The sequence below is a fragment of the Phascolarctos cinereus genome, unplaced genomic scaffold (assembly GCF_003287225.1).
Source record: "Phascolarctos cinereus isolate Bilbo 61053 unplaced genomic scaffold, phaCin_HiC Scaffold_9;HRSCAF=440, whole genome shotgun sequence".
Classification (NCBI taxonomy): domain Eukaryota; kingdom Metazoa; phylum Chordata; class Mammalia; order Diprotodontia; family Phascolarctidae; genus Phascolarctos; species Phascolarctos cinereus.
Genome location: NW_027556402.1, coordinates 52,748,359 through 52,770,039, shown reverse-complemented (window position 1 = coordinate 52,770,039; position 21,681 = coordinate 52,748,359). Strand labels below are relative to the sequence as shown.

Below are 21,681 nucleotides of genomic sequence, written 5' to 3'. Positions count from 1 at the left end.
CATCTTCATATAGATGACTCCCAAATCCATTTATTTACTCAAAGCCTTTTCCCAGAGCTTTCATTGAATTTTTCACCTGCCTGAATGCCAACTCCACCAAGAATGATCAAATTCAGCCTGTCTAAAACAGAACTCTTATCTTTCCAACTTCTACATTTCTACAATAGCACCACTTTTTCAGTTATTTAGGCTCATAATTTCAGAGTCATCTTAAGTTCTTTCCTTACTCTCATCAGATAAATTCAATTAATCGTCATGTCCTGTCAACCATATCTCTGAAATCTTGCTGAAAAACATCCCCTCTTCTCAACTTCCACCCCATCTTCAGGCCTTCACCTCTTCTAACCCAGACTATTATATTGGCTTCTTAATTGGCCTTTCTTGTTCTAGTCTTTGTTTAATTCATCTTTCATTCTACTGCCCAAATCAGCACATACTTCAGTTCAAATCAATGCTCTCAAGAGTGATTCGACATTGCCTACTGAATTAATTCCTGAACCCCATTCATAGCCCTCTACAATGTGGGTCCAAACCATATTTCTAACTTATCTTTTTGTTTGCTTGTTGTTCAGTCATGTCCAACTCTTTGTGACCTCTATTTAGGATTTTTTTGGCAAAGATACTGGAGTGGTTTGTCATTTCCTTCTCCAGCTCATTTTACAGATGAGGAAACTGTGGCAAACAGGTTAAGTGATTTACCCAGGTCATACAGCTAGAAGTGTCTGAGGCCAGATTTGAACTCAGAAAGACGAGTCTTCCTGACTTTAGGCCCAATACTCTATGCATAGCAACACCTAGCTGTCCCAGCTTATCTTTTACTATTTTCCCTTTATTTAACTCTACATTCCAGCCAAACTAGAATACTCTGACTCTCTGTTGTCACCTTGCTTTCTCTCACCTCTAACCCTTTGTTCATCCATCTCCTAACAATAATGGACTCTCCTCCATCTTCACTTGTTGACATATCTTCCTGCTTCAGGTGCTACCTTCTTCATGAAGCCTTCTCAGGTTAAAAAAAATTCTCTCTCTCCTCAAAAGGTGTCAGAACATTTTGCCTGGATGACTTCTTTGTATTTATCTCATTTTCCCAATTAATAATTATTGGTAGAATCTCTCCGCCTACCATTACACGAAGCTTTTGAGGGCAAGGTCTATGCCCTATCATGTTCCCAAGAACCTCATCATTGGGAAACCTCATCATCCTGCAAGATCCAATAAGCCTTACTACTCACATCTCATCAGTACTCTTTATCCCTCCAACTGGAAGGCAAAGGGAAAAACTCCTTCCAAAGCCCCCATTTAGGGAGCCCCCCCAACTTCCTTTTGTGTGTTCTTTCCTTCCATTAGATTGTAAGCTTCTTGAGGGCAGGGACAAGTTCTCTTTTTTGTATTTGTATTTCTAGTGTTTGGCACAGTGCCTGGCACACAGAGGGTACTAAATAAATGTTAATTGACTGCTTATAACTAGCTTTGTAAACTAGGACTTGTTAAATGAATGCTCATCTAAATAATTTCTTATCATAGCTACCGTTTTACTTACTAGCCTCTATTTAGCCATATTTTTAGAAGAATTAGTTAACATTTCTTTGAAATACAGTGTTATGTTTTCGCATTTAAAAGTGGGGATATGCTGCCTCTTTTTAAGAAAGAGTGGAAGGACATCTGTATTATCTGGAAAATGCTGGGGGGTTTTGGTTTGTTTTAGCTAAGCAGTGTACTTCATCATGTCTTGACATGGGTATCAGTGAAAGGCAAAAAAATCAAGCAAGGAAGATAAAAGCAAAACAAACCACCAAGGAAGTAAGATTAAAGACAACTCACAGATGAAATTTTACTTAGCAATATCGGAAAAAGATTCTAAACATACACTGTGACTTGAAAAATTATCCAATCAAGAACTCTTTAAAAAACCCCTCAATTCTTTCAAGACCTGTATAAGTCTTACTGTAAGTCTAAATTATGTATTTTAATATGAATTTTTAAAAAGTCAACATATAAAATGTTAAATAATTCTACCTATATTTCATTTACATACATATTATAAAACTTAAAAAAGAAGCATTCTTACTTGACAATGAAAAAAGAAAAACTTTTCTGGGTGTGGGGAAGTTGTAGTGTTCAGAGCAAAACAGTGAAATCAAAAGGATAGAAAAATAGTCTCTTTGAGAAAAGTTTTTAAGGGACAACTTTTAAAATCACACCTCTGACCATACCATTCATCCCACTAAAAATGGTCTCTTCTCTGTCACGATCTTTCACCCACCAGTACTGTCCATTACTTTCTTTGGGACCGGTTCACTTTTTATAAGAAAGCCACTCCTGATTGACTCTTCATTCTGATCAATTTATATATCATACTCAACTTGTTCATACAATGCTTTGCAATTTTATTTCCTAATTATTTCATGGTTGCTCTTGTTCCTGACCTCAGATAAGTACAAGCTAGCTTACACAGTGTTCAACAGATAAAACACTTACTGAGCAAATGAAATGAGGTACAATTCTTCAGTTCAATTCAACATTTATTAAGTACCTAATAAGCTACTTAGCATTCTACTTGCCTCTATAGTGAAATGCTCTCCTGTTGGGAACGTTCTAAAATACTTTGACCTGGGAAGAAGAAAAAAAATGCTACCATTAAGGAATATAATTCACTTTACAACACTTTTTAAATGATAGCATAAAATAATTTCCTTAGACACACCTATAAAGCTTAACACATTTCACACAGTTAACAAACCAGAACCACGATTTCCCCATAAATATCAGTGAAGCAGACTCTTACATTGTTAAAATAAATTGTTATTTAAACTGTTAAATGCTAAATTGTTATTAACATTTGTGTTAAATTATTTAAATTGTTATTTCATTAAAAAAGAATTTAAAACAATATTTTAGTTAACTATTAATTGAGCTTATATGGCAGTCATTTACTAATATTAATTCATGACACAAACATTACCCAAAATAGACTAGTAATTTTGAATCTTTACTACCATCCTTTTACCTTATTATTTCAATAAAAATAATCTGGCAGAAAATATGTCCCTAAACCAGAAATATGATATCTCTAGTAAAGCCAACATCAATATGAACTGTTGGATGCTTTTGTGGTTTAGGGCCTCCTGCATGCTCCAGGGCCAGTATTTCCAGAAAACATGGCAACTCAATAAGACAAATTCATCTATCCATCTCTCTCTCTGTCTGTCTGTCTGTCTAGCTAGGTCAGAATCTCAGAGTTGGAAGAGACTTCAGAGGTCATCCCCAGGAATGTACTCCACCACATCTTTGTCCACTTAGAGACGTCCATTGATGAGGAACTCACTGTTTCCCCAAGGCAACCCACTCTGCTTTTGAAAAGATCTAATACAACAGATCTTAACCTAGGGTCCATGAACTTGTTCCTTTAAAAAATATATTTTTATAACTATATTTCAATATAATTGGTTCCTTTTGCAATCCTATGTATTTTATTTTTCTGCCTTTAAGAACATTATTCTGAGAAGGGATTGGTCCATAGACTTCACCAGACTGCCAAAGCAATCCACGATATAAAAAAGGTTAAGAACCCTTATGACTGGTTGTTAGGACATTTTACTTAACAAGCATGTAAATCTGCCTGCACGCATCTCAAATCCATCTGCTTCTACTTTTGCCCTTTGGGGCCAAGCAGAAGGAAGCTTAATCTATTTTTTGATAGTTAAAGACAGATGTTGTGTCCTTTGTGAGCCTTCTCTTTTTTAACGACCCTGGTTCCATCAACTAATCTTTGCATGGCATCCACACTCTGGTCACCCTGCTGTAGATATACTTCTATTTTGCTAGCACCCTTTCTCAAAAGCAGTGCCCAGTTATAATACTCCAGATGCGGTCTGACTAATACAGAGTGAGAATCGGAGGGCATCTTGAATTAAAGGTCATCTAACCCAAATTCTCCCATAACCCAAATCTCTACAGCATCCCTAAAAGAGGATAATTTAGCTTTCTTAACTTCTCCAACAACCAGGGGCCCTCTACTTCATGATGCAGATGGCTCCATTTTTAGACTCTACTAACAGAGAGAGTTTTTTCTTGTGGAAAGGGTGCCTATGTGCTGTGTTTCCCTTGTAGGTTATGTGTCCACATGGGTCTGTGTAGATAAGGCTCACAGGGAGGCACGAATAGATATTTCTATATTCTCCTCTGACCACCCTTTTCCAAGGGGCATTTTGATTCCTGCCGGAAATAGAAGATTGGTGCCAGAGGCTAGATGTTTTGCACTCTTCAGAAAAGGGCACTGGGCTAGGATTATATCTATCCATAACCCCCTAAATATTGTTATGATAAGGGAAATAATTTTTAGGTTTAGATGTTTTCTGGATCACTCTCCTTTTAACTGATAAGGAGTGCTCAAAGCTATACATTCAAGGATTGATTTCCTTCCCATCAATGCCTGGTCAACAAAGAACATACATATCAAATAGCAAACAAACCCATTTATCCAAGCTGACAGCAAATAGAAATCAGACAAAGGATACAAATGAGACATCTCAGTCTCTCCTATTCGGAGCAAGATATCTCAGTTCAACCAAGAGAAAGAGTCCCATGTTTCACCCAAGTGTGTAAGTCTCAAGTGCAGCTATGAGATAGGGACATAATCAAGTTGCCAGTTCCTCTATATTTTGACCTCTTCCTGAGTCTTTCTTTCCCTTTAGGAATCGGTGGGCCATCTCCAGTTGTCCTGATCTATATTTGGCCACTGGACCCAGATGCCTCTTGAGTAGAAAATGAGGCTGGTGACTTTGCACAGCCTTCCCTTACTTAAATCTAATTCACTTGCAAGCCATGGCATCATCTTCCTGTTGTCATGGTCTTCTTCAAGAATGAAGGACATACCACACACAACTCAACAACACCAGAAACAAGCAGTTCAAAAATCATATTTGACTGACTTTTACACCAAAGACAGAAAACATTTACCAATTTATAATCTACCATAATTCCCATTATAAGAGGTATACATGTAGTCAAATAAATACACCAATACTCTTTCCAAGATGTCTAGTACCTAACAATATGGTAGGCCTAACTGCCATATAATAGACCTTACAAGGGATTATTACTAGAAGCAATTTGTTAAACAATGTAATCATATTTTTAGCCAATACCATTGTTAGCATAAAAGAGTTTCAATGTCAAGAAGTGACATACTTCAGGGGTATCTGACAGAGCTGAATCATACATGAAATGTTCCTCAATCCCTACTGAAAAGTTCCCCTGATTCTAAATCCACTGAGTAGCAATCAAGACAATTCCCTTCATATGTCTCTCCTTACTTTCCATCCCTGATTCAGATAACAAAGTCAGGAATTTAAAAATGCCCTGGAAACTGTTTAAAATATTCCTTTTTCTTTTACTTACTTCCCCCCAAAAGTAAGAAATCGTAGAACTTGACTTTGATAAGTCCATTTCCATTCTAGAATGGGAATAAGGCAGTAATACATAGTATCAATAAATAAAGCAGCACCATATGAGACCAGAGCATGATAGAACTGCTTAAAAAAATTAACACAATCTTGGGTTACATTCTCAGAACACATCTACTTAAGCAACATTCAGTTCCAGGTGTCACATTTTGTATGAGGCAATGGTAAGTGACAACAAGATGAGCAGAATGGCAATGGTTTGAAAACATGTCATATGAGGAACTACTGAAGGAACTAGAAGAAAGATGTTAACTTAAAAGGGAGGGCATAGAAAGAAAAATGCTAGACATTTTCAAAATCTTGAAAAAATCCCATATGAAAGAGGACTTAGACAATTCTCTGTTGTTCCAGGGGGTAGAACTAGTATAAATGAATGGAAGTTACTGGAAAGAGTATTTTGTTTTAATATATGGAATAATTTTTATGGTAACTAGAACCCCTAATAGACTAATAGAAACCAAATCAAAATGAAGATATTTTAAAGTTAAGATAATTAACATTTATGACAAAAGATTGAGACATTTAAATTCAAATATAGTAGGATTCTATATCTTGGAACGCTAGTTTTTTATCTTCTGGTTTTGCTAGCTCCAAGTAATATAGCAAACAAACAAATAATTAAAATTCAAATGCAGGATCAAGAAGGTAAAATAGGGGCAAAAGAAAAAAAATGAAATTTGCAAAGTATTTCTTTAATGATAGATTAGATGGTAAACATTTTGTTATTGTTATTTATGAAGCAAGTATGCTACTGACTCCTATTACAGCAAACATTAAGATTCGCTGACAGAGTAAATACTGAACTTGGCAAACAAATCAGTGTTTACATCAGAAGAATCCATATCTTAAAATTTATCTTAAAAGAAGCAAAATATTGATATACATATTTAACAGCATTTAAAAAGCCAATTGTTTGAAAGCTATTTCATATTTCAAAAAGGACTTTCACAATTATTGGGCAAAGTATACTTAAACTCAGACCATTCCACATTATGGAATGTTTTAAAATTAAGGGAGTCTGTGGTCGGAAATTTTTAAAAAGCACTGGGTTAGGAGGAGAATATTCATTCTAGTCTATCTGAGGCCTCCTTTGTAAAATGAGACTGGACCAAAGGTCTCTAGAAGTCAGAGACATAACTTCCTATAACTGTATATACAACTTTCTCTATATACAACTTTTTTTTCTAAGAAGTTGCCCTAGTTTTCCATATTTTCTGCATCACAATTCTGTACACATTAATTCCTTTAGCTATCCTTTCTCCCAGATCCACTACTTATTCTCACATATGGACTAGTGAAGGAGAAGCTATTCAGGTGGGCAAAAGCTAGTAATAGCAACAGTATCCACTTCCTTAGAACACTGGACAAGGTACCCACACACAGACACCAACATGTGTGCATGTGGAAGCTGCATGTGTGTATATATTCTCTTTTAGTACATACACAAGCTAATATTCTATTCGCCAACTGAATGACCATTTTCCAGATGTTTAATATGCACAAAACACTGTGGCAGATGCTGCGAAATATACAAAAATAATCAAGATTTACAATTCTTGACCTCATGTAACAAATCTAAGGGAGTATATTTTACATTCATATAAAAATACAATAACTAAAAGGTGAATAAGAATCTCACATTCTATTCACCATGGATTGGTGTCTTCATTGATATAAATACACCTTCCAGTGGTAAATACTGCAACCCATGCACCTCTCATAAATTTACTACCTTAGATCAAACTACGTGCTGGCATGAGCTCTTGATATGTATGGATAATAATGACACTAACAAGGTCTGGTCCACTGATTTTCCCAACACCTTTGCTATATAGCTGGTCAACACTGTCATTTTTCTCTCTGTGAATTGAATGATTGCCCTTTATACCAACTCTCATGTAACTTCTTTTTCCTAATATGCTTCAGAGTACTCATGTCCACCACACTCCTCCTTTGTCTGATGCATAACTTTACTTCTTCAAAGACCATAGCATTCTGTGACTGGTAGCCAGCCATATAGTATCATTGGAAAGAATCCTAATACCAAATGTTTAGGATCATTAAAAGCACTATGCAATTTGACTCAAGGAATCCAACCCACTCTACTCCTATGAAGTTCTGGGCTCGGTTCATTGTCCGTCTATAATATGCATCCCAGATATACACACTGATGGACCAGTTCAACAGATTCTCTATCTTTAGCAGGAGGAAAATTTATCAAAATCCCCCACCATGTGGGATAGGCCAGTTTCTTTCCTTAAAAGGTAAGGAAATCATCCTTTAGACTTAACTGGTTGAGGGGACTAAAGCCTCTGGCTCCCTGGTGGCTGGAGTTCAAAAAGGCCAGGGCAAGAGTAGCTTCGACTCTTCCCTCAGGCTTCTGATTGGGGACCATTATGGGCAACACAAAGGCAGGGATGCTAAACTGAACTGAATTAAAGCTGTACCAGAGCTGAATATTCTTTCTCTGCTCTGAATATCCTTCTACTATAGCTACATAAACCTCCTTTTAATGACTGCTAAGTGTTTCACAAGTATTGTACTTCATTCCAATATTGAAACAGGAGGTACCAGAGTCACAGAAGCTGAGATTTGGAAGGGACTTCAGCAGACAGAGAGGTCCGATCCATACACTCTAGGAATCCCCGCTCTAACACATCCAACCATATTCCTCTAACCTTTGCTTCAAGACTTCTAAGGAATGGGAACACACCACCTCTTCAGGCAGGTCATTCCACTTTTAGAAAACTCTAATTGTTGGCCAAGTTTTTCCTGACATCAAGATTAAATTTAACCTTCTTGCAACTTCCACCCATCATACAGAGGAGAGTGAAAGGTTAAGTGACTTGCACAGGGTCTGACACAACTAGGAAGTATCTAAGACAAGGTTTGAAGTGGTCTTCTTGATTCCATGTACATGCTTTATTCACTAGCCACCTAGCCTCCTCTTAATCTACAAATCATTATTTTTAAAAGAGCTCAACTATCTGACTTTTCTGTTCCTTTTTCAGAGGTTCCAAGGATCTTAAGTGAAAGTTATCAAATCAAATTCATACAAATGAATGGTACGTATATTCTCAGCTAGGATATTTACTGTCCTTGTTCAGTTTAGCCTTATTGGCTCCTTATCTTATTCCACAAAGCAATTACTACTTTATCTTCTTTTTCAATGGTCATCAAGAGGATTCCTTACTATTTATTAATTAAGGTTAATGCTTCATTCTGTACCTTCCATCTCATTCTCTTTTGCTTCCTCCAGGTGACTTGTTCCAAAAGATCTTTTTTACCCTTGCTACTGGCTTTTTCTTCTTTGTTTTCATCAAGAGAACCACTATCTTTCCAATTCCATGCTCACAAGTGTGTCACACATATCCAATCAGCTGCCAAATCTTGGCGAGGTGGTGTAGCATTCACAACCTCTCTCACATCTGTACCCTTCTCTCCTCTCAGAGACACCACATTAGTTCAGACCCTTATCACCTTTCACCTGGACTACTGTAGTAACTTTCTAATTGTTACACATTTCATCTCTACCCTCTCCACTTCATGCTTTAACAAAGAACTCTCGCTGGATGGAATCTCACTGGCCATCTAGTCCAACCTCTACATAAAATCTAACAAGGGCTCTTCAGTCTAAGGAGTCATGCGAGGAAAAAAGGAAAAGCAATTACAGAAAGAAAATAACTAGGACAAATCAGTTTAACATATAGGACTAAATGAAATACAACAGTTCTTTGCTTATCTGACAGAAAGAAGAAATTTAAAATCCAAGATCCATGTCACAAAATGATAACATTCAGAGCATATTTATTTTTATTTTATGCACAATTTTAGTAAGTTAGGACATCAAAGTTTCCCAACTCAATGAAGACTATTAGAGGAAGCCTGCTAGATACAGATGCATATTAATATCAGAAAGAAATGTCAGCAAGGGAGGACTAGACATTTTTTTTATTACCCATCAACTCTCAAAAAACTTCCAAAAGAGGAATTGTCAGTCAAAACAACTATAATTGTTTCCATAGCACAAATAAACAAAAAGGCCATCGCCAACCTTATGAATAAACAGTGGAAAATACTAATCTTCAGTAGTGATCATTAGCATCCCCCCTCCACCAGCCGTCATGTATTCAACAGGGTGCACAAATTTGACCTGAAGATTTATATTTTGGGTCCCACATAGGGTTCTCCCTCTTGCTACTGTCTCTGCCAACACATACATTCTTGTTCTTTCCCCAGTACCTTGTGGCAGTAAGAAATAGTCTTCAACTCTGCTCAGTTATGTAAGGAGGATGGGGAGAAAAGAGAGGTATCCTCTGAAGCTCCTCAAAGCAGCAGAGGCTCTAATCTGAACATCTACTCTGCCCTCCCCCAGACACTGACTCAGACCAACTAGAGAAGTAAAGGATTAAGGTAACTGGGTCAGAGAACCAACAGTTATACAGGCCTGAAGCAGACTGTAATCCAAACGAAACCAAACCTATCCCCCTCAGAGGAAACCTGGGTCAGGGACAGCTTTAAGGTTCAGCTTTGGGAGTGGAGGAGCAAAGGGAGGCAAATATAACATCAAAGGGAAAGGAATCAGAAAATAACAGAAGAATATAAAGTTAAAAAGATGAAAATCACCAAAGATCTAAAATCACCAAAGGAAGAAAATTCAGTTAAAAACTTAAAGCACAACCAGATAAACCAACAGAGAAGATACCAAAATTAGCAGTATCAGGATACCTAAAAGATTAAAGAGCTCTAAACAGATACTGCAAGTTAAAAGAAATTAAACCAAGACCTCATGAAATATAGAAACTTAAGGATTCCCAAGAGACCATGGAACCATAGCAGTATGTGCCAGAACAGTTCAAGAAATCAGAACCCTCAAAGAAGAATTTAGAAAAGCAAATGGTAAAATCTATGGCTGTTACAGCAAAAGAATTAATTAGAAGAAATCTTGAATCCATACTGGCAATCTCTCCAGAGAAGTGAGAGAACACAATGGGAATAGAAATATACTGAAGTGAAGGAGAATCTGACCCAAAGAGATCTCAAAAGCAGCAATGTTAAAAGAACATGAGATTATATAAACTCTTTAAAAATAACAGGTGTCCCAGAAGAACATGACAAGTCAAATCATGATACAAAAATAATACAAGAAAACTGCCCAGAAATTCTTAATACAGAAAGCAAAGAACAAGTCAAAATAATCCACAGAGAGACTCTAGGAAAAAAAAAAAAAAGAAAAAGAAAAGAAGGAAGGAGAGGAAGGATTACATAATAAATGGAAGCAAGCGAGAAAGGAATAAGTCAAGTTAAACTCCAAAACTGAGGAAAGGATTGCAAAAAATAAGAAGGGGGTTTGTTTAAGGGTGACTTAAAGTGGACTAAACAAATCTAATTGTAAGGACAAAGTACTCTCTTAAAAGAGGAAGGAGAACAAAAAAAAATCCTTATTCAAAAATGGAGGAATAGGTAAATCTAAAGGTAGGCCCAACAATCTAATAAAACACAAGATTGACAAACTGGATAAGAAAACAAAACCTTGTAATTTGTTCCTTACAATAAACACTGCTCAAAACTGAAGAAAACATACCTTAGTATAAAAAGGAGAAGCTGTATGATGGGGGAAGTACTCTACCAAACTTCTTTTATAAGCAAAATGTAGTCCTAATACCAAAACTAAAGGAGAATAAAGCAAAGGCGAGCTAAAGACCAGTAACATTAATATCAATTCAAACATTTTAAAAGAAATCCCATCAGAGATTATAGCAACTTATCCAGGAAATTATTTATCATGAACAAGTTGGATTTATACCAGGGATTTAAGGAGGGTTCAACATTGGGAAAACAATCAACATAACTGATTATATTAAAAATAAATAATCCAAAACGATTATCTCGAGAGATACAGAAAAAACTTTTCACCAAGTACAACACTTACTTTTAAGTCATAAAGAAGACAGGATGCCCACCCTGTGCAATGAAATCGAAGGCATAAAGGTATAAAATTGTTCCTATATGTTTATGACAGTGGTTTATTTATAAAAATCCCAGAGCATTGGTAAAGAAACCAACTCAAGTAATAGCTTCACCAAAGCTGCAGGCTACAAAAACCCACAAGCGTCAACAGGATTTCTAAGTCAACACCAGCCACTCTGCTGTTCTTCACATACATTTCATCTCTCAGTTCTGCATTTTTGCCAGTTATACCCATTCCATTCCTGGAATTCTCTTCTTCATCTTGACTTTCTGGCTTCATTTAAGCCTTAGCCAAAATCCTGCCCTCTCTTAAAAAAAATGTTTTCCAGTGCCCCTTAATACTACTGCCTTACCTCTGTGATTATTTCATATAGGTAGATAAACAGATATAGATATCACTCACACACACACACACACACACACACACACACACACACACAGAGACATAGCTTGTACTTGGCTGTTTTCTCGTTGTCTTTCCCATCAGATTGTGAGCTCCTTGAAGGCAGGGACTGATTTTGCCTTTCTTTCTATTCCCAGTGCTTAACACAGTACTTGGCCTATTGGAGGTACTTTAATAAATGCTGACTGATAACTATGTAACAAGAATAATAGAACAAAAATAGCAATTTCATAAATTTATAAAAATATAAAGGGAAACTCCTTTTGGAATTAACTACAAAATGCATAAATATGTAATATTTGTAGGAAAAAAAGAAACCCACATAAATCCCCTTCAAAATAACTACAAGATGCATAAAATCTTTGATAGTCAATCTATGAGAGCATACTCAGTACTTGTATAACAGAAATTACAAAATGGTCCTTAAAGAAATAAAGGATAACAAATAGTTGACTGCAAGAATGAATTAAAAAGCATTTATTAAGCCCTTACTATATGCAAAGCACTGGTAATACAAATAGAAAAGACAGTTCATGTTCTAATGGGGCAGACAACACATATGGAAGGTTTCAGCTACAAGTGATATAAAGTGCTTATTAGCATGCCTGGCACAGGGTACCTGCTTAATAAATACTTGTCACCCCTCTTCCCCCATGCCTCAGTTTACTCATATGCATCCACCTCTAAGGTCACTTCCGGCTCTGAACGTATGATCCTATTTCCTACTTTTCTCCAAAAGTATACCTTTATTCTGGTAGGGCTATCTGCTCAGTCTTCTCCTATTCCACACATTCCACTTATATTTCTACCTCTGTACCTCTGCTCCTGTTGCTTCCTCTTCATGCAATGATCCCTGTTACCACCAGGCATCAAAATACAAGAAATTCATCAGATCCCAGGGTCCACAATAAATGGTTCAGAGGTGATGTGGAGGGTACCATAAAAACATTTTATTGATATAAAACGTACTATTCAGGAGCCAAATAATCCCAAGCTAGGTCTGCCCACTTTCAGTCTTAAATACACTAACATTACACATTACACATATACTAACATTTTCCTCTGAACATTCCAAAGCTAGAAAAAACAGTATGGAACAAGTTAATAATTAAAAGTCATTGAATCAAAAACTTCCCCCTTCCCCCCACAAATGTGGAAAGAGAAAAAGAACAGGCAAAAAACAGTAGAAAAAAAGACAAAATTCTTTCCCAAGGGCTAAGGATTAGTCCAAAAAAATCTAAAAGTGTTTTAAAATCCTGATTTTCCCTTTCTTAAACAGGTAATTGCTCTAGTGCTAAAAGTCAGAATCAGAGAGTTTGGGTGTATAAGGGGAGTCAACAACCATATAATCCAACCTATACATGAAAGAAATTATCACTATAACGTATCTTACAAGAAATCCTTTAGCTTTAAGACTTAGGAGTTGACAAAGGGAGGAGGGAGCCTGCCACCTCTCTCCAAAGCTCATTTCACTTTTGAACAGCTCTAATTGTAAAGATTTTCCTGACATCAAACCTAATGTGCCTCTTTGCAACTTCCACCCATTACCCCTAGTTTGTTTCCTCTGGGAACAAAAAGAACAAATCTCATCCCTCCTCCATGAAACCTTTCAAATTCCTGAATACAGCCACCATGTTCCCCACTCACCCCAGTCTTCAGTTCTTAAGGCCTTTAAGCCAACCCCTTTAAGCCAACAGGAACTTGGGCCCTTTACCACCCTAGCTGCCCCACTCTGGACACTCTCCAACTATCAATATCATTCTTAAAACACAGGGAATCATAGCATTCAAAATTAAAAGATACAAACTATTTTTGATGGGTTTCTTTTTAATGTTTTGCTTTTAGTTATACTTCCTTTGGAGTACTGGAAGAAGTTCTCAAGAGGATAATTACCAGGTCAAAGGGTAGAAATATTTTTATAGATCATTATATATTTCCACTCCAAAAAGGCTGCCCTGGTTTACAAAGTCAACAGCAATGTATAATTGCACTTGTTTCTCTACATTCCAACCAACATTGTTTTATTAATTATCTTTATTTTTGCTAGTTTAATCCACACACAACTGGGACTAGTGCCAATTTACTTCACCAAGTGTACTGGTTCAATGGGACTTAAAGTCTTACTGAAAATTAACTAAGCTAGGAGGAAACTAATTTTAGTGGATATATTAAAAACAAAAACAAAACAAAACAAAAAAAACACTAGATTGGAATTATAAGTCTTCAAATCCTGCTTATGCTACCTCTCAATATGACCTTGGAGAAGTCTCCTTTCTAGCACTTAAGTTTTACAATCTTTTATCATTTATCTTGAGCCAGTTATTCCTATGCGGGACAGCCCTCGGGAGTTAATAATCAAATTTCTATATGTTAACTACGTGGCGGGATGGCCACAGAGGGGTAATCAGGTAAGCCACCAGTGGAAAGTAAATGAAGGCAACTGAAACAACAGAGAACAAGTTTCTTTTCCACTCGGTCCCCTTTCTAACTTCCACCTCCTGCTCCTGGTTTTGCCCTCTGGGACCAGAACAAGTCCAGTCCATGCTCCTATTTTCTAATACAGCTACAAACCAACCCAAAACTAAAGGATATTAATATAGGCAGAACTCCATCTAATGTCATGAATTATTTTCTTGAAAATATATTACATGAAACATCATTAGAGAGTTTCATAAAAGCAACTTATAAGTCTAATGATGCTGACAGCTTTGCTATTTATGGCATTGTTTGGTTAAAGCATATTAACTATACGACTGAAATAATGCTGTCTAGGGTATTGCTATTTTTGAGGAATAGATCTGGGCTATAACAAGCAATTCTGATGTTTGGGGCAAATTTAGTCAGGCGACTACCCCTGGTCTAACATTCTTTTGGGTGTTCTTTGTGTCTGTACTATCTCTCTCACTAACTGAACACAGCAGGGAAAACACAGCCTCCTCCCTGGAGAAGCCAAGGTCCAAAGGGCTCCATGAGGACTCCTGTGTCAAGGAACACATTTACCCCTCCATAAAACAACCTAGCTTCTGTCCACGAAGAAGCTGGAAACTCTTAAGTGAGTGAATAAAAAAGTATTTTTTTTAAACTTTTTTTTTTTAGGCATTTGGGGTTAAGTGACTTGCCCAGGGTCACACAGCTAGTCAAGTGTTTGGTCTGAGGCCACATTTGAACTCAGGTCCTCCTTACTTCAGGGCCAGTGCTCTATCCACTGTGCCACCTAGCTGCCCCATAAAAAAGTATTTATTAAGCACTTAGTATGTGACAAGCACTGTTTCTGGAGAAAATTTATAGGGAAAAAAGTGGAAAAATAGAGACCGTCTTAGCCTTCAAGGTGCTCTCTTATTGAGAGAGACACACATAAAAGAAAGTTCAGCTGCAGGGCAGATGGAAATGCCTCCAAGTCCTAAGGGTGTAGCACTAGAGCAGAGGGCAGGGCCCAGAGACCCTTAGGTATGAGGAGGTCAGACAACACCGCTGGGATACTGCAAGCTCCAGGCAGGGCATGGAGGACTTCAGGAGGCAGAAGGCTGACTGGCCTTCCACCTAATCAGACCGGACAGAATGAAGGGAAGTTAAGAGGGAATACCTGGCAAGCCACGCCAGATGGATTCTGAGACAGGCGTGGGCAGAATGTGAAGGGGGAAAATTGAAGAGGGTATGGTGCCATTGAAATGCTAGGTTTATCCTTTCTTCCTTATGGTTAACTGCTCTAGAGGGGGGAAAAACTGTCTACTCCTTAGCCCTGGGCTGTTCAATTGATATATTGCTCCTCTACCCAATGCCTCACCTGGAATGGGGAAATAGTACCTCCTCAATAAGACCTTATCCCTATCCACTCTTTATATCCAGGGAGTGACCCATAATAAAGTGAAATACAAAATAGGTTACTTGAAAAATTAAATGAAGAAATTATGTCAAAACTTTTCATTATGGATACATAAAAGTAGGTCTATAGCTCTATGACACAATTCTAAATAAGTCTTTGAATGAATCTTTTAATGTTAATGCATATTATCTATTGGCTCAGACTTTTCTGTTATTAACTCAAATTCAACTTAAATTTAATAACTCACATTAAATTTACTAATTTATCTTTCAAGAAGTTTTATATACAAATATGCCTGTGAAATATATTTCTATGGTACAAAAAATCTTCTATAAATTAACTACAAGCAATTTTGAAAACTCTGCTTTCCCCATTACCACCTTCTGTTGCCAAGCTGGGGGTTGGGAACTATTTCCAATGCTACTCTAAGGAAAACATAATTAGGCAGTGAAACTACCATTTAAAAGCCCAACATAAAGCACTTAAAAGCCAAACATAAGTGACTTCATTAGTCACTATTTCGTATTATTTCAGCTGCTGCTCCTCTCCATTAGGGAATGTAACAGAGATAAATGACTTCCTGGAACCTCAACCTCTCAGAGCCCATCAGCAAATCTGGCAATTAAGTGAAAAGGGTCTCTAAGCAGTATTAGCCTCTCCCAATAACTACACTTGAAACTCTATCTCTTTTGCTCAGCCTATTTTACATATAATTCTAATAAGTTTGGTCACCTAGTTTTACTCATAAGTTAGAAGCAGCAAATTATGAAGTGACAACCTTCAAAGTGATTGATGTAAAAGCAAAAAACCCAAACAAAGAAACCCCAGTCTCACAAGGAGAGGTCTATTAGCCTACCTAATCACACAGCTCGATTTCAGAACCAAGACTCAAATCGATCATCTCTCAAAATATTGTGTTTTTTGCACTATTTAGAAAAGTAAGTATGTGTATATTACATCTTAGAAAGAGGTGATTAAAAAAATGTTACAACCTTTAAGATTGGGCACTTTAAGAGCTAGAAATCAGTTACTTGAAAAATTCAATTAACTTTATTCCCTGATGATAACTGAATGAGTAATTTCTGTACCTAGGCTCTATGCTAATTTTAGATCTGGAAAACTATTTGTTCTAGAAAATGCAAAATAGTATATGATGTAACACAAACTAATAACACAGGGCACTGTAAGACTTTTAACATATTTTTCTCACTAAAATAACTAATAATAATAGGTAGAATTAATAAAATGCTCTTTTTGCAAAGAGCTTTACATGTATTTTCTTATTCAATGTTTACAGCAACTCAAGAGAGATAAGGGCTGCTATTATCCCATTTAAACATGAGTAAACTGAGGAATACAGCAACTAAGTGACTTGCCCAGGATCACATAGATAGTAAGTGTATGAAGGTTGGATTTGAACTCAGGTCTTTCTGACCCTAGGTTCAGTACCATATCATCTGTGCCATTCAATAACCCTGCGAGCTAAATTCAAGAATATCTCTCATTTCACAAATGAGTAAACAGAATGTTTGATCTCAGATGTCCTATTCTATTTACTAAGCTATGATTGAAACTAGTTTCAACTCTAGGTCCCCGGAAAAAGCATTGAAAACTCTACAGAAAAGTACTTTAGAAGATGTATCTTAATCCTCCTTCAAACGAGCAATCCTAAAAGTTTAGGAGTGCTGTGTAAAAGATATATGAAGAGAATTAGTTTTGTACCTAAAGAAGTTGCACTGCAATGAGGCTGGGTGACTGATCCAAATCCTACAGTGTGGAGCAGTACCGGAGTACAACACTGGTATGTATACAGACTTCCAATAAGGTGACTGCAATAGCCGCACTGTAGTGTCCCTCCTGCTGTGATCATTGTCATGTGAGTGCCCAAAGGTAACAGTGACATGATCAGGTGCGGGTGTATGTGTGTGTTGGGGGGTGGGATGGACCTAAAATTAGTGACTTCAGCTCCTTACTACTTCTTTAATCTATTTTCCAAATTACTTTCCTTAAATATCCATTTGTAACAGCCTCATACTCTATTATGTATATAAAGAGATAGATACAATGGCCTAATAATTGGTGACGGCAGCTCCTTACTATTTCTTTAACTCTATTTTCCCAGTCCCTTCTCTTAAAAATCCGTCTGCAACAACTTCTGCATCCCTTTAGGAAGGATAGGCGATGATTAAATGCTGATGTCCCATGCATATATACGTATTTATGTATCCAACTATACACCCATATGTAAAAGGTGTTCTAAAAGTCCTAGTGCACTTTAAAGCTTTAATAGCTTAAAACTGCACTGTCTTGTACCCCGTGTACGCACATCTATGGAGAGACTCTAATTAGTGACTGCAGCTCCTTTTTTTTTTAAACTCTATTTTCCCAATTACTTCCATTAAAAATTCATTTGTAACATCCTCCAAATTCTAGGATCCCCTTAGGAAAGAAAGGCAAGGATTCAACAGAGAAGCTCGGTCCTAGGTCAAGGGTGTGTCAGGACTTCGGAATGCAGGAGTCGCTCCCCGGACACCCAGGCAAGACCTCCCCCCAATCGGAGAGGACGGGGCTCCAGTGTAAGGCTCCCCACCCCCACATTCTAAGAGTGAGGAGGGAGCTCGAGTGTAAGGCTCCCCCCCCAATCTGAGAGTGAGGAGGGGGTCCCAGTGTAAGTCTCCCCCCCATCTGAGAGTGAGGAGGGTGCTCGAGTGTAAGGCTCCCCCCCAATCTGAGACTGGGGGGGCTCCAGTTTAAGGCTCTCCCGCCCCTTCTCCTCTCCCCAGGCCCCAGAGGCAGCACCCCGGCCTCCCAGGGAAGGGAGAGCTCCGCAGGGGGCAGGGGGGGTCCCCGGCGAGGCCCCGGGCCAAAGAGGAGGAGTCGGCGCGCGCCCCTCCCCCGGCTTACCCTCCGCCGCCTCCCCGCTGCAGCCGTCCCGCTTCCTTGCGGAGGAGCCCGAAGCACTGGGTCCAGCAGCAGTTCCCCATGGCATGCCGCTCGGGGCGCCCCCGACCTCAAGGCCCAGCGGAACCCCCTGTCGCGCGCGCGCCCGGGACCCGGCCCCGGCCCAGGCAGCCGCATGGGCGCCAGGAGCCGCTACAGGCGGGGGGCGCGCGCGAGGGCGCGAGGCTCGGCGGGGAGCCGCGGGCGGCCGCCGAACAAAGGCGCTTAGGACGGCGGCGGCCGGCGAGCCTGGGCCGGGCCCCTCCGGCCTTCCCCCATTCGCCCGGGGCCCCCCCCGGCGCCCCCCCTCAGCCCCTCGGCCGGCCACGTGCAGAGAGACACCCCCTGTTAGCTTCAGAGTCCGGGACGCAGACCCCGCCCTGCCCACATGTCTCGGGCCTCACCGCCTCCTTCCTCACTAAACCCGCCCCGCCCCCGCCGGGCCCGCCTCTCGCTCGGGAGCTTGCGACCCTCCAGGAGACCGAAGGCTCCTGCGTCACTTCCGCCTTCCCTTGTGCAGCGGCTGCGGGCTTCGTCTTTTGAATCGGAATGTCTCGCTGGGCTTTCCGTAGTATTCCTTTCCCGACAGCACTAGCCCCGCCCCCTTACCTTCCTTTGTGAAAGGACAGATTCATTGACAGAGTCCCGGATTTCCAGTTTCCTGCTTAACTTGACTGTCTTGGCCCCGAGAGAAGAGAGATGGATTAGGGAAAAAGGAAAATGAAATTAGGTCTCATCTTGCAAGTTCTCACTGGCGTTTGCACTCTTGTGATTATTGCATCCTAAGGATTAAGTAGGGTCCCAGGGAATATTTGCACCTCGAGGATCATATAGGGGAATATTGTATTTTGAGAGATAAGTAGGATCCCGGGGGAATTTTTCAGCTTGGAGGCACCAAGTGCTTGGAGGGATCTTCCTGCTAGGTATATATCCCAAGGAGGCCAAAGACAGAAAGAAGACCTCATATTCACCGAAACGTTCATACAGCACTTGCTGTGGTTGCAAAGAACTGGAAACAAAGTAGATACAATCCAGGCAGGGAGTTCTTAAATTTTGGGGGACCCCTTTGGCATTCTGGTGAAACCTATGGACTTCTCAGAATAATGGCTTAAAGTGGTTAAAATAAAATATATAGAAATACAAAGGAAACCGATTATACAGTGTGCCAAAAATCTTAGGGTATTTTAATGAACAGTTTAAAACTACACGAAAACTGAGGATACCCGGTATTGAAATAGTTACCAATTTCTTTTAAAAGCTCATGGACACCAGGTTAAGAATCTTTGATTTAGTCCAACTTCCCTCTATTTTGCTTAGGAGGAATCTGAGATCCATATTAAAGATTGTTCCAAAACACTACTAGTAAGAGGAATGTAATTCAAAACAACTCTGGGGTTTCATCATACGCGGAAAACTGGCAAAGATAAAAGATGTGAAAGATGCTGGAGGGGACTGCTGAAAGGTAGACTAATACATTGTCAGTGGTGCTGGGATTTGATGCAATCACTACAGAAAGCAATCTATAATACAGCTTAAAAATGATGAAAACGACCTTAACCTTTGCTCCAGACATCTTGCTGCTAGCTATATACCCTAAGAAGGTCAAAGATACAAAGGTCTGGTACAGGGAAATATTCATAGTAGAACTTTCTGTGATAGCAAAGAACTGGAAACAAAGTAGGTGCTAATCATTTGGAGATTGGCTAAAGAAGTTGTGGCTGGTGAACGTAGTGAAATATTATTGTGCTGTAAGAAATGAAAACAATAAATTTAGAGACACTTGGGAAGGCATGAAATGACACAGGGAACTAAATAGAACCAGGAAAACAAGATACACAATTACAACAATGTACCTGGAAAGAACAACAACAATTTAAAAAATGTAAATAGTATCTTTTTTCCAATAAGACGTAAAGACCAATTTTCCAACATTCATTTTTTAAATAAGATTTTGAGTTCCAAAGTTTTTTTCCTCCCTCCTTTCCTCCTTTCCCCATCTCACCAAACAGCAAGCAATCTAACATAGGTCATGCATGTGTAACCATGTAAAACACATTTCCAGATTAGTCATATTGTGAAAGAAGAAACAGAACAAAAGGGGGAAAAAAAAACAAAGACAGTGAAAATACTATGCTTCAATTTGTATTCAGACTCAGTTCTTTCTCTGGATCTGGACAGCATTTTCTATCATGAGTCTTCTGGAATTATCTTGGAACATTGTATTGCTGTGAAGAGCTAAGTCAATCATACTTGATCATGGAACAAGGATCAACAAAAAGTTTAAAGGGTCCTTGTGAAGAAAATGCTTATTAAAATACAAATCGTTTCTATAAGCTGTTGTTATCATTGCACTCCTGGCTCCAGTCTTAGTGCTGTACATTCTTTTGTGGAAAAAATTGATGGGTCAATGGGCATCATGAAATAGTTAGAGAGTTGGCCTGGGAATCAGGAAGACCTAGGTCTTAGATCCTATTCAGACCCATACTGGCTACGTGACTTGTAAAGTTACTTACCTTCTCAATGCCCAGGTTAAAAATTGCCTAACAGTGCAGAACTATCTGCATTAATGGAGGAGGTTTCTTCTCAGTTGCTTCATATACCAGTGAAATTAGATGTCCTGTCAAAAGAATAAACAACAAATTTATTGGATTCGGTTGATACTTTTAAGATATTAAACATTTTTTAAGATTTTTAATTTTAGCTGTATTCAAGTATTAATTGTAGTCTATGAATTGAAACCTAGAGAAAAGTCTGTTTGGACCCACTGTACCAACACTCCCATCTGGACAGGCTGTGGTGTAGAACAGGGCCTAACAGGAGCAGAAGGCTTTTATGGCACTTCTCACATCATGCTACCCCTAATTCACCTGACCTCATATTTACCCTTCAATTAGAAACGGAAGTTTGAATATGAGAAAAATATTCTGGTTGCTATTCCTTTCCCAGACAGGCCTTTCAAATTTCTCCTTGTCTTGGTTAAACCTGTTAACTTTATTACTGATGAAATATGCCTTCTGCTACTAATTGCAGTATTGTCCCTGGGGCAATTATTTGGACTTTCTACAGCTTGTCAAAGTCCA

The 21,681-nt window shown here is 38.7% G+C and overlaps 1 protein-coding gene across 3 annotated transcripts in view; it reads right to left on the bottom strand.

Moving 5' to 3' along the window:
* AP1AR (adaptor related protein complex 1 associated regulatory protein) overlaps positions 1-18,997 on the bottom strand; it is a 40,518-nt gene extending 21,521 nt beyond the window's left edge. Inside the window, exons 1-2 of one of the 3 annotated variants that reach the window (XM_021001368.2) lie at positions 18,566-18,997; positions 2,562-2,610 (exon numbers count right to left, since the gene is read on the bottom strand). In XM_021001368.2, coding sequence (XP_020857027.1) covers positions 2,562-2,610; positions 18,566-18,645 — 129 coding nt within the window. In that variant the 5' untranslated portion in view covers positions 18,646-18,997. The remainder of the gene's footprint in view (positions 1-2,561; positions 2,611-18,565) is intronic. The other 2 variants (XM_021001369.2, XM_021001367.2) reach the window with 2 other exon arrangements.
* Positions 18,998-21,681: the final 2,684 nt, after the last annotated feature.